The following is an 18883-nucleotide window of genomic DNA, read 5'->3' on the forward strand; positions in this document are numbered from 1 at the left end:
GCAAACAAATTAAGAGCCTTTGTTGGCTTACTTATTACTAAAAAAACAAGTTGTCTAGTAAGTTCACTATTTTATTTAAGGACAAAATTGTTTTTCGATTACAATAAAAAACATTTTTTTTGTCAAAATAAAGCCAATAAAGCCATTTTTGTAGTCCCCTTTATTTAGAAAGGCATCGAAAAGTATCAAAAAGTATCGAAATACAATTTGGTACCAGGACTAAAATATTCGTATCGAGACAACGGCAAATGTCAGAAATGGGATAAGGAACAAGTGTTTCGATTTTGGGGGCTGATCCGGATCAAATTCAGGATTCGGGTCCTTTTTGGCTTGGCGGCGGAAGGCTTTTCTAGTTATTTTTGATTGCATATTGTGTATTTTATGTTCCAGTCAGTACTCGGGCAGTGAACAGACTCTCACTAATTGCCGAGTCATGGAGCGGGAGGAGCGTGAAATAAGCTGTGTTTTTACCTACTCCTTTTCGGGTGTGTTTATTTGTTATTGACAATAAGCCTGGTTGAAGCAAACTAAACCATTTCCCTGGGCTGCTCTTCTATTTTTATGTGCTTACTTGACTGCTAATCATCTATAATGGATTTAAGTCACCTGACTTACAGTATGTACAGTACAGTACAGTACAGTACAGTACAGTACAGTACAGTACAGTGTCCCAGCATTGTTGTCATACCCTGTTTCATAACAGTATGTTTTTACAGTAGGGTGGGTTCTATTACCCGAATGATTTTTCCAATGTGGTTGTGTAAGAATGTTTAAGTACGCGTGGGAAGGGAAAGCGCGGTGGATCAGCGTCTCACGTTCACGTGCATTTTCACACGGATTCATTATTCATGAGCTCTCTGCTGACGATAGCAGCCAAAAGTCGCCGTCTCACACTTTGGAGCAGAACTGAACAACGTTGGAGCTGACAGTCAAAGTATTACAGCTGCTCTCAAAATACTGTACCATATCTCTTTTGGCTTGTAATCTTTGTTCGTGGATAACTCCTCTGGCAGGGGGCTCCCCTCATTTCTTTTAATGCACAGCATAGGACACATAGCAAGAGTGGTCCTCAGATCCTGTTGATCAGGGGCAGTAGCTCCAGAGCCACAGATCCACTTTTAACCACTAATATCACAGTCAAAATGAAAGCATGTTCCCATAGGCACCATAAACTGTTAATAATGTTTAGACAAAAGTGTATATTATATATACTATTATATATATAGTATTTATATAGGTGTGTGTGTGTGTGTGTGTGTGTGTGTGTGTGTGTGTATATATGATGGACATATGTGTGTTTTGGGTATATGCATTTGTGTATGTATGTATGTGTATGTATGTATGTGTATATGTTTAAATATATATATGTATATATATATGTATATATATACATATTATATATATATATATATATATATATATATATATATATATATATATATATATATATATATATATATATATATATATATATATATATATATATCCATCCATCCATCCATCCATTTTCTACGGCTTATTCCCTTTCGGGGTCGCGGGGGGCGCTGGCGCCTATCTCAGCTACAATCGGGCGGAAGGCAGGGTACACCCTGGACAAGTCGCCACCTCATCGCAGGGCCAACACAGACAGACAGACAACATTCACACTCACATTCACACACTAGGGCCAATTTTAGTGTTGCCAATCAACCTATCCCCAGGTGCATGTCTTTGGAAGTTGGAGGAAGCCGGAGTACCCGGAAGCCGGAGTACCCGGAGGGAACCCACGCATTCACGGGGAGAACATGCAAACTCCACACAGAAAGATCCCGAGCCTGGATTTAAACCCAGGACCGCAGGAACTTCGTATTGTGAGGCAGACGCACTAACCCCTCTGCCACCGTGAAGCCCCATATATATATATATATATATATATATATATATATGTATATATATATATATATATATATATATAAATATATATATATATGTATATATATATATATATATATATATATATATATATATATATATATATGTATATATATATATATATATATATATAAATTGTATATATGTGTGTGTATATGTGTGTGTGTACATATGTATATATGTAAGTGTGTGTGAATTTAAATGTCTTATATATAGACAATATATAGCAGCAACCACTGAATTGAATTATATCATATATATTATTGTATTATATATTGTAAATATATATTGTATATGTATAGGGTTGGGACCTAATAAGTTTACTTCTTCCCACTCCCTTTTGAGCCAATCTTGACATCTACAAAAGATCAGTCACATGTAATGTTTTCAATGTAGGTGTAAAAATAATGTATTTATATATTTCTTTTGTATTTTGTGTCATTCTCTTGTTTTGTTTGCATGGCTCAAAATAAACCATTCATTCATTCATTCATCTCTCTATGTCGAGTAGCTTTTAATGTACATGGCCTACTGAGAACCCACGTTCTCTGCAGTGGACATTTGTATATCTGGCTTGTTTATTTTGTCACACAACAAAAAATTCCGTTAGACCGAAAACTCACGGATTCAGATAGTCGGCACCATCTAATAAAGGGGTCGGGAACCTTTTTGGCTGAGAGAGCCAAGAATCCAAATATTTTCAAATGTATTCAGCCATATAATATTTTTTTCAACACTCAACACAACTAAACACGTGCATTTTTAAGTAAGACCAACATTTCTAGAGTACAATAGGTCTCTTATTCTTTGTAATAACATTGTTATTCAGAAACTAACCGTGGAGGGGGGAGTGGCCTGCGGGCCTGTAGCGAAGCGGGGTGTGCCAGGACCAGCCACGAAAGCAGCGACAGGTGCGTAGATGGCCCACCTGGGCCTTGTTATCTAATAACCTGTCGCTCTGTTATAAGCAGCAGCCAGGAGGAGAGACGGGGTTGGGGCTGGAGCCAGAGCCCGAGCGAGAACGAAAGAGAAAAAGACAATTGCTGGAAAGCAACTGAGAGAGTTATTGAAAAATAAAACAATATTGTAACCCTGAAACAGGCTCTCATGTCGGTGCTTGGTGGTCTGAAGAACCCCCAGGAGGGCAAGCCCCACACTAATCAATAATAAATAAATAACTTCTTACCATTAACGCAACTTCTTGAACAGGTGCGGCAGAAAACGGATGGATGGATTAAAAATGCATGAGAATGTTTTATATTTTGAACGTTATTTTTAACACTTTGATTACAAGTGGAATTATTCATTACTTATCGTGTTAAGCAATGTCAGCTCAGATTTATCGGTGAGCCAGATGCAGTCATCAAAAGAGCCACATCTGGCTCGCGAGCCATAGGTTCCCTACCCTTGATCTAATAAGTACGCCGGCTTCCGGCGACCCCCGGCCAGAGGTCCAGGGCAAAGATAACAGGCCCATCAAAATGTATGCAGGAATTTTCTAGTTTTCAAGCTATCGTGCCGTTACAATCATGCTAACATTAGCATGCTAACTTTTTCAGCTAATTTTTTGCTACCGTTTACCCCAGAGTCGTATAACTTGGTCTGTGACACTTTTAGCATCAACATTTTCGCGGGGATATTTTAGTTTTTGAGTTATCGCGCCATTACAATAACTTGGTATGTGACACATGCTAACCTACTCAGTGGCCTAGTGGTTAGAGTGTCCGCCCTGAGATCGGTAGGTTGGGAGTTCAAACCCCGGCCGAGTCATACCAAAGACTGTAAAAATGGGACCCATTACCTCCCTGCTTGATACCCAGCATCAAGGGTTGGAATTGGCAGTTAAATCACCACAAATGATTACCGGGCGTGGCACCACTGCTGCCCACTGCTCCCCTGACCTCCCATGAGGTGAACAAGGGGATGGGTCAAATGCAGAGGACAAATTTCACCACACCTAGTGTGTGTGTGTAATAATCATTGGTACTTTAACTTTAATTATTATTGTCACATTAGCTTGCTAGCATGCTAACATTAGCATGCCAACGTTTACAGCTAATTTTTGCTACTGTTTACCCCAGAGTGACACTTTTAGCAGGCCCATCAATATTTCCGTGGGAATTTTCTAACTTTTAAGTTATCGAGCCGTTACAATAACTTGGTATGTGACACATTCTAACTATTATCATGGTCACGTTAGCTTGCTAGCATGCTAACATTAACGTGCTAACTTTTTGAGCTAATTTTTGCTACCGTCTACCCCAGAGTCATATCACTTGGTATGTGACACTTTTAGCAGGCCCGTCAAAATTTCCACAGGAATTTTCTAGTGTTTTACTTATCGTACCATTAGAACTATTTGGTATGTGACACATGCTAACTATTATTATGGTCATGTTAGCTTGCTAGCATGCTAACATTAGCATGCTAACTTTTTGAGCTAACTTTTGCTACCGTTTACCCCAGATTCATATAATTTGGTATGTGACATTTGTCAACTTTTATCCAGAGGTCCAGGGCACAGATAGCAGGCCCATCTAAATTTCCGCGGGAATTTCCTAATTTTTAAGTTACCGTGCCGTTACAACTTGGTATGTGACACATGCTAACTATTGTTATGGTCACATTAGCTTGCTAGCATACTAACATAAGCGTGCTAACTTTTTGAGCTAATTTTGCAACCATTTACCCCAGGGTCATATACCTTTTAGCAGGCCCATCAAAATGTCCGCGGGAATTTTCTAGTTTTTAAGTTATTGTGCCGTTACAATAGCTTGGCATGTGACAAATGCTAACTATTATTATGGTCACGTTAGCTAGCTAGCATGCTAACATTAGCATGCTAACTTTTTGAGGTAATTTTGCTACCGTTTACCCCAGAGTCATATCACTTGGTACGTGACGCTTTTAGCAGGGCCGTCAAAATTTCCACGGGAATTTTCTAGTGTTTTAGTTATCGTACCATTACAACTATTTGGTATGTGACACATGCTAACTATTATTATGGTCACGTTAGCTTGCTAGCATGCTAACATTAGCATGCTAACTTTTTGAGCTAACTTTTGCTACCGTTTACCTCAGAGTCATATCACTTGGTATGTGACACTTGTTAACTTTTATCCAGAGGTCCAGGGCACAGATAGCAGGCCCATCTAAATTTCCGCGGGAATTTCCTAATTTTTAAGTTACCGTGCCGTTACAACTTGGTATGTGACACATGCTAACTATTGTTATGGTCACATTAGCTTGCTAGCATGCTAACATAAGCATGCTAACTTTTTGAGCTAATTTTGCAACCATTTACCCCATGGTCATATATCTTTTAGCAGGCCCATCAAAATGTCCGCGGGAATTTTCTAGTTTTTAAGTTATTGTGCCATTACAATAGCTTAGCATGATCCCCATGCTAACTATTATTATGGTCACGTTAGCTAGCTAGCATGCTAACATTAGCATGCTAAATTTTTGAGCTAATTTTGCTACCGTTTACTCCCGAGTCATATCACTTGGTACGTGACACTTTTAGCAGACCTGTCAAAATTTCAACAGCGATTTTCTAGTTTTAAAGGCTAACTAAAATGAGATTTTCTTATTTAAACGGGGATAGCAGGTCCATTCTATGTGTCATACTTGATCATTTCGCGATATTGCCATATTTTTTGCTGAAAGGATTTAGTAGAGAACATCGACGATAAAGTTCGCAACTTTTGGTCGCTAATAAAAAAGCCTTGCCTGTACCGGAAGTAGTAGACGATGTGGGCGTGACGTCACGGGTTGTGGAGCTCTTCACATCTGAACATTGTTTACAATCATGGCATTAATTTGGACCGAGAAAGCGACGATTTCCCCATTAATTTGAGCGAGGATGAAAGATTGGTGGATGAGGAAAGTGAAAGTGAAGGACTAGAAGAAGAAAAAGAAAAAAAAAGACAGGAGAGTGGGAGCATTTCAGATGTTATTAGACACATTTACTAGGATAATTCTGGAAGATCCCTTATCTGCTTATTGTGTTACTACTGTTGTAGTAAGATTATACTGTCGTACATGAAAGTCGGAGGGGTGTGGCCACGGGTGTGGTGACCGCCAGTGTCTCTGAGGGAAGCCACGCAGCTGCCTCTTTGACAGGTGCACGAGGAAGGACGCAAGCTCCGCTCATGTCTACGGTAAGAGCCGATGTATTACCACAATTTTCTCACTGAAACCTGCCGCTTGACCGCTCTGTTCTATAGTAAAGCTACACCTTCGGGAATGCAAACAAGGAAACACCCGCTGTGTTTGTGTTGCTAAATAAAGGCAGCTGCAATACACCGCTTCCCACCTACATCGTTCGTCTTTGACGTCTCCATTATTAATTGAACAAATTGCAAAAGATTCAGCAACACAGTTGTTTAGAATACTGTGTAATTATGCGGTTAAAGCAGACTACTTATAGCTGGGATCGGGCTGGAAAAAAATGTTTGCTACAATCCGAGACGTCATACCGACGTTTTCAACAGGATACTTTGCGCGAAATTTAAAAATTGCAATTTAGTAAACTAAAAAGGCCGTATTGGCATGTGTTGCAATGTTAATATTTCATCATTGATATATAAACTATCAGACTGCGTGGTCGGTAGTAGTGGGTTTCAGTAGGCCTTTAGGTTATCGTGGCGTAATTTGGGAGAAGATTTCTCCGCATTTCCCCGATTTAATATGAGTTCGACATACTAATACATTCATTTCGGGCAAAAATATGTGGAATATGTGACGGCGTCCGCTACATCGTGCTTGGAAGCCAACTAATCAGGGTCAAAGGTCAAAGAAAGGTGAGTATTTGACCTCTTTGCACATTAAGAGCTCTAGCATTAAAAGAAAAAATGTGAGTAATGCGACTTAACTTGCCTTGAAACATTCCTGCCAACATGAGCCCCGGACATGAGGTGTAGTGGAATATAACACACTTGTAATATGGACTCATTTATAATGTTTGACCTTCAGATATGTCATTATTGCCTCCCTATTATCATAACTTTCCCGAAATCGTGGAACGTGCTCCTGTCTTACCGCGATTATGACCGCGTCTCTGGTGACGAGACAAGCCGGTTCCCTCCCAATATTTACCCACGCCGGTCGTTGCGAGGCTTACCCGGATGATGAAGAAGGAGATGCTGGGTGAGAATGTGGAGTTCCGTGGAGCTGCGTGGATCCGATGCTTTGCTACAAGGCGACACGGAGCAACACATTTTTTTTTTTTTTTTTTTTTTTTTTTTATCACCGGCGAGCTTCTTTCAAGTTCCCCCACCTAGATCACCGAGGCAGGATTAGGTGGGAAATGGCGACATCGTGCGGTTGAAAAAGAGTACTTCACGCAACAGGTGCCCGGAAAGAGGAGGGGCCTCATGCTGCCTTCACGGACCTGTCCCTGTCACTTGCCGCTATTCACAGTAAAACTGGGATGTCCAAAGTGCGGCCCGCAAGGTACTTTTTAACGCTCCAATGGCACATTCTAACAATACAATTAAAAAAATACAAAACATAAATAGGTGAAATTTAAGAAGAAAATGTTGCAATGTTGACTAATAACACAAAGCTGCCATCCATGTTGTTTCTTTCTTTAAAAAAAAATAATGAAATCAATGTCATTATGAATTATTGACCTATTCAAGGCACCAAAAACGTCACATTAAATATTCCACTTTGAGATATTTTTTGTGTAAAATGTTGCATATTTTGTGTTTGCTACACATTTTTGTTTTAAAACGAGCAAACAAACAAAAACAAAAACAACAATGAAACTTATAATTGACGGATGGATCTGAAGTTGATCACGAGATTATTGTGTTCAAAGTTAACAAAATAATTATAATTAATTTTTTTTAACACTTTAATGAATAGGACCGTTTTGGATTCCCAATCATTTTTTTGCTCAAAAAATAATAATGAATCAAAATCAATGTTGTTATGACTTATTGACCTTTTTAAAGCTACACTTATTATGTAATCTAAAATATTCCACTTAAAAATGTTATTGGGTGAAAATATTGTGTTTTTTCCATAAAAAATGGTTTTCTTTGACAAAAAGAGCATAGAACTTATTTTTTTTTAAATGTTATATTGACAGATTGACCTAATGTTGATCTAGAGATTCAAGCCTATAATAATAATAATAATACTGAATAATGACACATTTTTAATCTTTTTTTGACCAAAACCGTTTGGTGTCCCCGGGATCAAGCCTGAGTGGAGGCCTAAATGTATATTTTTATACAGCCCCCCGCGACTCCAAAGGGAATAAGCGGTAGAAAATGGATGGATGGATGGATATTGTATTGGTTTTTAAAATAAAAAATATCAAAATGGCCCCAGCTTGCTTTGATTTTTCAGTGGGCGGCCCTCAATGGAAAAAGTTTGGACACCCCTGCAGTAAAAGGACGCCTTTATAAATTGATATAATAATAATGGTTTTATATTTTTTTTAATGAATATTAACATAATGTTTTCTTTAAGCCTCAGGCCCCTCAATCCCCCCCCGAAATGGATTAACTCGCTGGACTATAAAGACAATATAATATAACATACATCCATAAACGTGGATGCATTTGCAAAAGTGCAATATATTTATCTGTACTGTGATCTATTTATTTATATCTGCACCTTATTGCTGTTTTATCCTCCACTACCATGAGCTAATGCAACAAAATGTTATTTTCTGTACTGCAAAGTTCAAATTTGAATGACAATAAAAAGGAAGTCTAAGTGTCAGGCTTTCCCCTGACAGTTTGTCTATTTTTTAGTTTTTTCCTCTGCATTTGTCTATTTCCTCTGTGTTTAGTATTTCCTGTCCTTAGTTCCTGTCTAGTGCTCTTATTTTGTCAGCTTCCTGTTTTGTTCCCTGAGTGCTGTGTTCCTCCTCAGCTGCGGCTGATTGGCACCTGGCCACACCAGTTGCCAATCAGCCCGCTCCTATTTGTACCTGCTTTGTGTTGTGTCAGTTGCTGGATCATTGTATTGTCATTTGTATTGTCGTTGCCACATGTGAAGTGAAGTGAATTATATTTATATAGCGCTTTTCTCTAGTGACTCAAAGCGCTTTACATAGTGAAACCCAATATCTAAGTTACATTTAAACCAGTGTGGGTGGCACTGGGAGCAGGTGGGTAAAGTGTCTTGCCCAAGGACACAACGGCAGTGACTAGGATGGCGGAAGCGGGAATCGAACCTGCAACCCTCAAGTTGCTGTCACTCTTGTCGTGCTACCTGTCGTGTCGATGTGATCATTTCAGTTATTACCTGTCGTGCTACATTTTGTCCTGGTCGTCGTAGCGGTAAGCTGTTCTTGTTAGCCATTAGCTATTTTCAGTTTTTCTGTTTGCTATCCACTAGCTTCCATGCTAAAGTTCCTTTTTGTTTTCTAGCTCCCAGTGCTAGCTCCCTTAGTTTGTTATTCCGCGCACGTGCGTGCTTTTTGTTTGTTCTTGTTTAGTTTTAGTTTAATCATGTTTTCATATCCAATGCCTGCCTCCATCTCTGCATCTTGGGGTTCCACAACAAATAACTTTGACACTAAGTCTAATTATTGAAATAAAGAAAACATATGGATGCGATATAGTGTGTGGGTCCTGTTATCGCATAGCATGTGTAGAATTTTGTGGTAAATTATGAATCAGGAGATTATTTATATATTTTCTTAATATATTTGGGTTTAGGAAAGAGTTAATCTGGAAAAAAAAATAAATTAAAAAAAATACAAATTATTTTTTTGTTACCTGGGACTTCCTCCGGGCCGGTTTTTGGACACTGGCGAGCCAGATCTGGCCCGCGGACTGTAGTTTGGGGACCACTGCCTTAACCAATTGCTTCTTTGTTTGTTTACTATTTTTTCGTCTCGGAAGACTCTGCTATTTTCATAGGTTTTATTTTGTGCGGTGCAGACTATTTTTTTTATGTTATTGCTGTGTTCCAGATAAAATACACAAATTGGCAAAAATTCTAAAATTCCATCCATCCATCCATTTCCTACCACTTGTCCTTTACTTCATAATCGCATAATTAACCATGAACATGCCCAAAAGGGAGAAGAAAGAAGAAGCGATTATTTATGTTTAATACAAAAAATATATATATTATAACATAATTATACAAGATAAAATAACATGACAAAGCATAGAAATCATAGATAGGATAGACTTTTTTATTTATCCAACAATGAAGAAATGAAGTTGTTTTTAGTTTTTACATACAAGAGTAAAAGTAAAACGTAATTGAAAACTCATTTAAAAAAATAAATACTAGAGGGACAAGCGGTAAGAAGTGGATGGATGGATGGACGGACGCGAGTCACCGAACAGCTTCCGGCGAGTTCCAGTTTTTGCCTTCAAAATAAGACAATTCATATTGAGTTCCTGCTAAATGTTAAACACTTCATGTCCAACATGTGTTGAAAATAAAATGAAAAAACTGAATAAAAATTACAATTGCATAATCATCCATCCATCCATCCATTTCCTACCGCTTGTCCCTGAACATGTCAAAAAAGGAGTAGAAATAAGCAGAGCATATTTGAACAAAACGTAACACAACATATTTATAATGTTCATAGTTAACATATTTTAACATAAAATGATCTGAAACATCGTTAGTGCATATTTAGAGCTGCAGGTAGCAGAAATTGTTTTGATGCAAAGCTTCGAGGACTGTACAGTTTCCGGTGTGTTACAGCTTTTGCCTTCAAAATAATATAATACATCTTAATTTCCTTCGAAATTTTAAACCACTTCAATCCCAAATATTACAAAGTTAGTTATGCAGAACATTTATTAAAAGACGTTTCAATAGAATGAATAAAAAAATGGATGACTGGTTTATTTCGCATTGTTATTCACGATTGTTTTGAAAGTTTGGACAGGAAGTCACGTAACGCTTTGGGATTCTTCTCTAGCATAAGTGCTATTTACACTATTCATCCTTGCTTAGAACCCAATGTTGCTGAAATTTGGAGAATATAAGTTATAAAAAAAAACGTGTGAGGATGTGGGGAAAGTTTACGCTTACTTGCAAACATTGTGTGCCGTGGTCTGGTAAGCGTGTTTTTCTCCATCGATCAATTTTCGCCAATGCTACTTTAGCGAGCTAGCACCCCCTCAATGCAATGGTAGTGTTTTGTAAACAAAGGGCTTACATTTGAATGATCTAAGATCTCATTAGCTCCGATGAGTGAGCTGAAAAGAGCACTTTTAGGGGACGGCGCGTCATCAGTTCTCACCTTAGGACTGGAAAGGTGACATCTGTGTTGCAGGTAAGTAGCTAACACGCCTGCGCTTTAGATGGGATTCGTGGCTCTTTCAGCTTTCAGGGGAACCGGATCTTAAAGGCCTACTGAAACCCACTACTACCGACCACGCAGTCTGATAGTTCATATATCAATGATGAAATATTAACGTTGCAACACATGCCAATACGGCCTTTTTAGTTTACTAAATTGCAATTTTAAATTTCGCGCGAAGTATCCTGTTGAAAACGTCGCGGTATGATGACGCTTGCGCATGACGTCACGGATTGTAGCGGACATGTTGTTCCAGCCCCGATCCCAGCTATAGGTCGTCTGCTTTAATCGCATTTTTACACAGTATTCCGGTTGCACAGTTGCTGAATTTATTCAATTAATAATGGAGACGTCAAAGAAGAAAGATGTAGGTGGGAAGCGGTGTATTGCGGCCGCCTTTAGCAACACAAACACAGCCGGTGTTTCCTTGTTTACATTCCCGAAAGATGACGGTGAAGTTTTACTATGGAACAGAGCGGTCAAGCGAACATGGTTCCCTACCACATGTCAACCGGCATGTTTCGGTGAGAAAATTGTGGTAATCGATTAAAAGTAGCTTGCTTGCAGAAAATTTGTGGGTATTCATGGACTTGAATAAGCCAATCAACCAGGACAGCACGGGTGGTGTCGGTAAAGTGTAGCGGCAGCTCAAATTTGGGCAATGAGTTCCGTGCTTACCGTAGACATGAGCGGATAGCTTGCGCCGTGCCTCGTGCACCTGTCAAAAGAGGCAGCTGTAGACTCTCTTGCCTCCTCCGACCGGCCGCCCCGAACGTGGGATGCTTCCACCGTGGAGGAAGGGGGGAAAAAGCTCAGCCTGGCCCCAATGGCTGCCTTCGCCTTGTCGAAAAACGTGGCTTCCCTCAGAGACACTGGCGGTCCCCACTACCGTGGCCACACCCCTCCGACTTTCAGGTACCATATAATCTCACTAAAACACTAGTAACACAATAAGCAGATAAGGGATTTTCCAGAATAATCCTAGTAAATGTGTCTTAATATCATCTGAATCGCTCCCACTGCCCTCGCCTTTTTTTTCTAGTCCTTCACTCTAACTTTCCTCATCCACAAATCTTTCATCCTCGCTCAAATTAATGGGGAAATCGTCGCTTTCTCGGTCCGAATCGCTCTCGCTGCTTGTGGCCATGATTGTAAACAATGTGAGGATGTGAGGAGCTCCACAACAATTGACGTCACGCGCACATCGTCTGCTACTTCCGGTACAGGCAGGGCTTTTTTATTAGCGACCAAAAGTTGCAAACGTTATCGTCGATGTTCTCTACTAAATCCTTTCAGCAAAAATATGGCAATATCGCAAAATGATTGATTATGACACATAGAATGGACCTGCTATCCCCGTTTAAATAAGAAAATCTAATTTCAGTAGGCCTTTAAAAAGCCGTTCAAAAGACTTGATTCGTTCGCGAACGCCACATCTCCAACCTGCACACATCAACCAGGTGCTGTTTTGTTTCCTAACATTTGCCGGTTTGTCTCCCAGCTCGCGTCGATTGGATTCACCTCTGAAGCCAGAAGACTTTAAGGGGTTCCCATGGCCGCTGTAGGTCTCCCCGGAAAAAGTGAGGATGTGGCGGCCGCCAACTGGAGCTCCCTGACGCTGGAACGCCCTCCATGCGTGAATGGGACACCTTGGATCCTTTACCTGCTGGAGGAATGCGTGGACAATGTGTGGGACTACAGCAGTGTGGTGATCGGACTCTTCTCCATGTTCTGCTTTCTGCTATCCACTTTGCCGTGAGTAGATATTCCACGTTCATATTATTTGGAACTTCCGTGCAGGACGGTAGAGTCCACCCATATCTTTTTTGATTGATTGATACTTTTATTAGTAGATTGCACAGTACAGTACATATTCCGTACAATTGACCACTAAATGGTAACACCCGAATAAGTTTTTCAACTTGTTTAAGTCGGGGGTCCACGTTAATCAATTCATGTTCTTCTTGTTCTAGTCGTGTCTAAAATGATGAGAGGTGACGGGAAAAAAAAAAAAAAGAGTAAGTACAAACAATATCAATACCAGTGCTGGGTGAGTGAACCAAACTACCATGAATTGATTAACGTGGACCCCGACTTAAAGAAGTTGAAAAGCTTATTCGGGTGTTACCATTTAGTGGTCAATTGTACGGAATATGTACTGTACTGTGCAATCTACGAATAAAAGTTTCAATCAATCAAAAGGGCAATTTCTGCGATGTGTTGCTGCATCGCCTTGGCGGAGATCGAAACCGAAAGTTAACACACACACACACACAATTCTGTCCACTCTCGCTTTGTCTCCTTACTGTACCTCTTCCCTTCTGGAAGCTAAGTAAAATAAAATGTGTGTGTACTTGCATAAAAACACAGGGATGCATTCTACATCTTCACAAACTTAGTGTTTGCTCTTTGATATCAACATAAAAGTCAAATCTGTTTGGCTGATGAAGATGAAGTCTGATACACAAGCTTTGTTCTTCTCCAACAATGCCCCCTTGTGGTTGAGTGCAACAGTGTGGCCAACAAAAATAAAGAGGAATGACACCTCTCACATCGAATACACAATCTTCACAGCCTGCGTTAATTTCAATGAGACGACAAAACATTGGAGCTCGTATTGATGTTATTTGAACACTGATACAGTTTGCAGTTAAATGAAGGACAAGTGAACATCCCAGTAAACAAATTAAAGACTTTATAAACAAGTGAAAACGTTCACCTGCCGTATGTTTCCTCACCTCATTAACTTTGTCACAGCAGCAGATGAACACTGTATTGAGAACATAAAAGAAACATCAAATAGTTTTCTTCTTAGCTGTATACATTTATAGTGGGGACAAGTGTGTCTGTCTCCAATATTGTCCACACCTGTCTCCATCCAAACACAGCAGTAAGCTCTTAAATGCAGCGAGGGAAAATGACGTTAGACCAAGCGCTTGACTACGTTTACTCCGAAGGGAAATCTCCAGAGCAAAGTACGTGTAGCTCGTCCGCCATGATAATCAAGCCAAATGACGCTCGTGCCTGACTTTGTGTTGCCTAGAATGCATTAATAAATTAAGTTTCCTCGGTACTAGGGACGGCGTGGCGCAGTGGGGAGAGTGGCCGTGTGCAACCCGAGCGTCCCTGGTTCAATTCCCACCTAGTACCAACCTCGTCACGTCCGTTGTGTCCTGAGCAAGACACTTCACCCTTGCTCCTGATGGGTGCTGGTTGGCGCCTTGCATGGCAGCTCCCTCCATCAGTGTGTGAATGTGTGTGTGAATGGGTAAATGTGGAAGTAGTGTCAAAGCGCTTTGAGTACCTTGAAGGTAGAAAAGCGCTATACAAGTACAACCCATTTATCATTTATTTATTTACTTAAAAAATTAGACGTTTTTTCTAACCGTCTGGAAATTTTGCGCGAATTACTGTAATGTTTACTGTTACGTCCCTCGTCCATTCACAAGTACAAAGTCAGGGGCGGTCACAGCATGTTCTTGACACTGATGTTGATACATTTTTTAGGGCATTACGGCAAGTGACAAAAGTGCTCTATTTTGCCAAAAGAAGGAAAAAATTTAACCCAAAAGTTTCTATCCATCCATGCATCCAGGTCTGACCACTACCGTATTTTTGGGGCTGTAAAGTGCACTGGCACTCACCAAATTTTTGAAAAATTAATTATGTGTGAATATATTAACCACACCAGACTATTAGTCGCAGATATGTACCGGTACGAAATTTTTGGTAAATGTTTATTTATCTCAACCAAAGAGGTCAAATGAGTCTTTAAAAAAAAATGTGCAATTTGTTATTTTTATACCCAGACCTGTGTGTTTACTTCCGTACCTGACGGTTTCGACTACTTGCCAACCTCTGAGGAAGTCAACAAACACACAGGTCTGGTAATAAGAATAACAAATTGCTTTGGTTATTTATACACTTAAATTGTTTCCAAACGTTTCCTGTCACACAACAGTAAAACGGCTGATGAAACAAAACAGAAGTCATCGTCATGGACCCAATAGGTGTAGAAGCTAGCTCTCCAATCAGCTAAACAGACCCAATAATTCCAGGGGGACATTCTGGTGAATTTACCAAACTGAATCAATACAAAAAGAATGCTATTGTAACACAGACACTTGCGTAAGTGTGAGCGTATCAGCTAATGCTTACGACGCTAGCGTGGTTATATTACAATAGCCCGTACAAATATGCATGAAAACACTTGGACGGTTTAGTAAGTATGAATTGTTTTAGTTATATTGTAAAACTCACAAGCGTTGGTTGGAGTGATGAATGACAAATCCTTTCAAGCAGAACCGTTACGGACGGTTATACTTCCGGTTCAAGGAACGAAACAAAGTATATTTTCAACCTGCAGTGAGCGAACTCGTCCAACAAATGGCGCCATAGCACAAACAATAACACACCTTTTCAGTGTCTCTGTCGGTGTTATTGTAAACTATTTGTTGAATACAAAACATTATGGCCGTTAGCGAAGAAAAAATCCATAAATTAGCCGCACTGTTTTATAAGCCGCAGGGTTAAAAAAAATAATGGCTAGTATCCTGGAAAACATGGTATTTCAATGGTAGTTGGAGAAACCAAATGAATCATGTATATTCTCGTTTATTAATTTCCTTATACTGAAGAATATCTCACCCTTCGTCCTCTCTTCTAGTCAGGTCTACGAAGCCCATCGGAATGGTAAAGTGGACCAAGCCATGTCCTTCGGCTTCCTCTTCTTCCTTTTCAGCGGGGACCTCGCCAACTTGGCAGGATGCTACTTCACCAGCCAGCTGCCCATTCAGGTAAACTCTTTTTAATGAACAAAACAATTTTTTGTGAAACATTGTAGTGTGAAGCAGCTCTTTTAACAGTTAAACTGAAATTATATGTACACACTGATGGTGGGCGATACTGGTGATTTTTGGTATCAGCCGATTTCAAGCAAACACAGGGCTTGTATCACTAATAACAAAGTCTGGAAAATGGTCTAAATGGATCCATTTTTATTTAAAATTCAACCATCCTCTGTTTATAATCCCCTCTGCTATTAAGGCAGAAAGGAAAGGAAATGTCAACACAACAATGAAAAACACTCAATGTATACAAAATGCTGAAATCACATTGAACACTTAATAGCCTATTAAATCTAAATAAGTATGTAAGAAATGCTTAAAGTGTAACAAAATTGTGAAAATGTAAACAAATACAAACCATTCTCTGCAGGTTTAGTGCCAAGAAGTTACAGTTGTGCTCTAAAGGGTGAGCATGGTAAAGGTGGTGTGGTATTACCGGTCTTGGTGGGACGAGTGCCTTGCGTAATTTACAGACCACATTAGTCTGACTAAGGTCTGTTGCAAAAACTTTCATACTGTCCAGGTGACTTCCTGTTTTATTCACAATTTCTTTGCTCTTTTTAACAAAATAGCGCTACCAAACTTGATAGTTAATACTGTTACTTGATTGGCTGTTAGCGTGTCATTCCTAGTGATCAGTGATTACTTCCTGCGTTGCTCGGGTTACCAGAGAGCGAGTGCCTTTGTTCATGCAACCAACCTTGCTTCGCAACTTCAGGTTTCTTCCAACAAAGAAGGAAAAAAAATCTACGTATTAGCCAATGCTTTTTCTATTGATATCGATGAAACCAGAGAAACCAGAGCCTGCGGAATTCTACAGAACTCAGCAAGCCCATTTGGAACCTCAAAGACAATAATGTTGAATATTCAAACACATGGCAAATTCTTGCATCCAGCACACCTTACAACAGTGGTAATAAAAGATGCAACCTATGCTTAAAAGAGAAACTGTTTGTTACATATCACCCAGACCTGTCATCCCTCAACAATTATATCAGCATGCCGTCACAGACGGAAACACCTCCTAGGTAACACATGAGCCAATCACCACGCCCCTATGCCTGCCTGTACCTACCCACTCTGTGCCCTATATAAACCATTGTATGTGAATGCTTCCATTAAAATCTCCTGACGAAACAGTTCTGTAGAGATGAAGTAGTCTTGTGATTTTTCCCACACCTACACACATATATATATATATATATATATATATATATATATATATATATATATATATATATATATGTGTATGTATGTATGTGTGTGTGTGTATATATACACATATATGTGTATATACACACATATATGTGTGTGTATATACACATATATATATATATGTATACACATATATATATATATATATATATATATATATATATATATATATATATATATATATATATATATACACACACATATATGTGTGTGTGTGTATATATACACGTATATATATATGTATATACATATGTACGTGTGTGTATGTATGTATATATATATATATATATATATATATATACACATACATACATATGTATGTGTGTATATGTATGTATATATATTATATGAATGTGTATATATATATATGTATGTATGTATATATATTTATGTATATAAATGTGTATATTTGTATATGTATCGCCCAGCCCTAACTAATACTAAAACTTTGACTTGAAATATCATACCTTTGAATAATTGTGTGAATTCTTGAGTTAGTTCATTAAGACAATGTGAACACAGGAACATATTTTTTTCCAAAAGCAAGGGATGTCCCTTGACATGTACGATGAGCATTTTTGACATCTGATCCAAATTTTTTGCTTCAGTTGTGATCCGATTTTGAGTCCCATTACGATACTTTGACAACAGATTATAGAAGCGACATTTTTTATCGCAAGTACGTAAACACGGTTTTCTCATTAAACTCATTAAATTATTCAATGTGCTAGTATTGGTGGAAATCAGATGATGTGTCAGTATTATGAATTAAGCGATAGGCTAAGGGCTTAAAGCCCTGAGTTGTCGGCTCATTGTGCAGCGGGGCTCTTTATGTGTGTGAGGATTACACAATGCACTGCATAGCTATAGTAGTTACACTCCTAAATGTTATTTCCATGAACGTCCTTCAGCCTGTAATGAGTCTGACTCATTTTGCATTTATTCTCACAGTCAAAATAGCCTGACTGAGTGAGAGAAAAACTATTTTTTTTTTCCTCATTCAACACTCGGTATGCCTTGGCTCCTGATCTGTTTTCCATGCTTTTAAAACTGACTTTCACTGAGGTTAATGCAAGCATCTGTAATTAAGATTGTTTGCGTCTTGCTTTTTCCTCTCAGGTGGTCACGGTGGTTTTCTACATCATCACAGACGTAGTCCTCATCTCACAGTTTTTCTACTATAAGATAAAGAACAACTCCAGCACAAGTAAGTGTATTTGAAACTAAAAGTGTAAGTTATCATTAACATCAAGGTATTGTTGAATTTGCTCAAAAAGTACTTGTACACACACTGAAATCTTTTGACCAAGTATTTTTTTTTTGTACATAACTCAAGTAGCTAACACACTGTTAGAAAAGCCACTATTTTGCACGTTTTGGGTCTATTATGCATCACCGATAGGGTTTTAGTTTTAGTATTAGAGCTGTTTTAATGGCGAAGCTTCTATTGTACGGCATGGCGAAGTTGGTAGAGTGGCTGTGCCAGCAATCTGAGGGTTATTGGTTCAATCCCCACCTTCTACCATTCTACTCACGTCTGTTGTGTCCTTGGGCAAGGCACTTCACCCTTGCTCCTGATGGGTCCTGGTGAGCGCCTTGCATGGCAGCT

At 39.1% G+C, this 18883-nt stretch overlaps 2 protein-coding genes across 3 annotated transcripts in view; one reads left to right on the forward strand and one right to left on the reverse strand.

Moving 5' to 3' along the window:
• The window catches only part of veph1 (ventricular zone expressed PH domain-containing 1), a 238290-nt gene extending 231162 nt beyond the window's left edge, over positions 1 to 7128 (reverse strand). Inside the window, exon 1 of the mRNA XM_061919150.1 lies at positions 7037 to 7128. The gene's annotated coding sequence lies outside the window, so the exon portion shown is untranslated. The remainder of the gene's footprint in view (positions 1 to 7036) is intronic.
• A 3664-nt stretch (positions 7129 to 10792) lies between these two features.
• LOC133564678 (lysosomal amino acid transporter 1 homolog) overlaps positions 10793 to 18883 on the forward strand; it is a 29509-nt gene continuing 21418 nt past the window's right edge. The window contains exons 1-4 of one of the 2 annotated variants that reach the window (XM_061919151.1): positions 10793 to 11185; positions 12714 to 12967; positions 15879 to 16008; positions 18394 to 18481. In XM_061919151.1, the coding sequence (XP_061775135.1) occupies positions 12765 to 12967; positions 15879 to 16008; positions 18394 to 18481 (421 nt within the window). In that variant the 5' untranslated portion in view covers positions 10793 to 11185; positions 12714 to 12764. The remainder of the gene's footprint in view (positions 11186 to 12713; positions 12968 to 15878; positions 16009 to 18393; positions 18482 to 18883) is intronic. The other variant, XM_061919152.1, reaches the window with a different exon arrangement.

Source organism: Nerophis ophidion, linkage group LG13 (genome assembly GCF_033978795.1).
Source record: "Nerophis ophidion isolate RoL-2023_Sa linkage group LG13, RoL_Noph_v1.0, whole genome shotgun sequence".
NCBI classification, from domain to species: domain Eukaryota; kingdom Metazoa; phylum Chordata; class Actinopteri; order Syngnathiformes; family Syngnathidae; genus Nerophis; species Nerophis ophidion.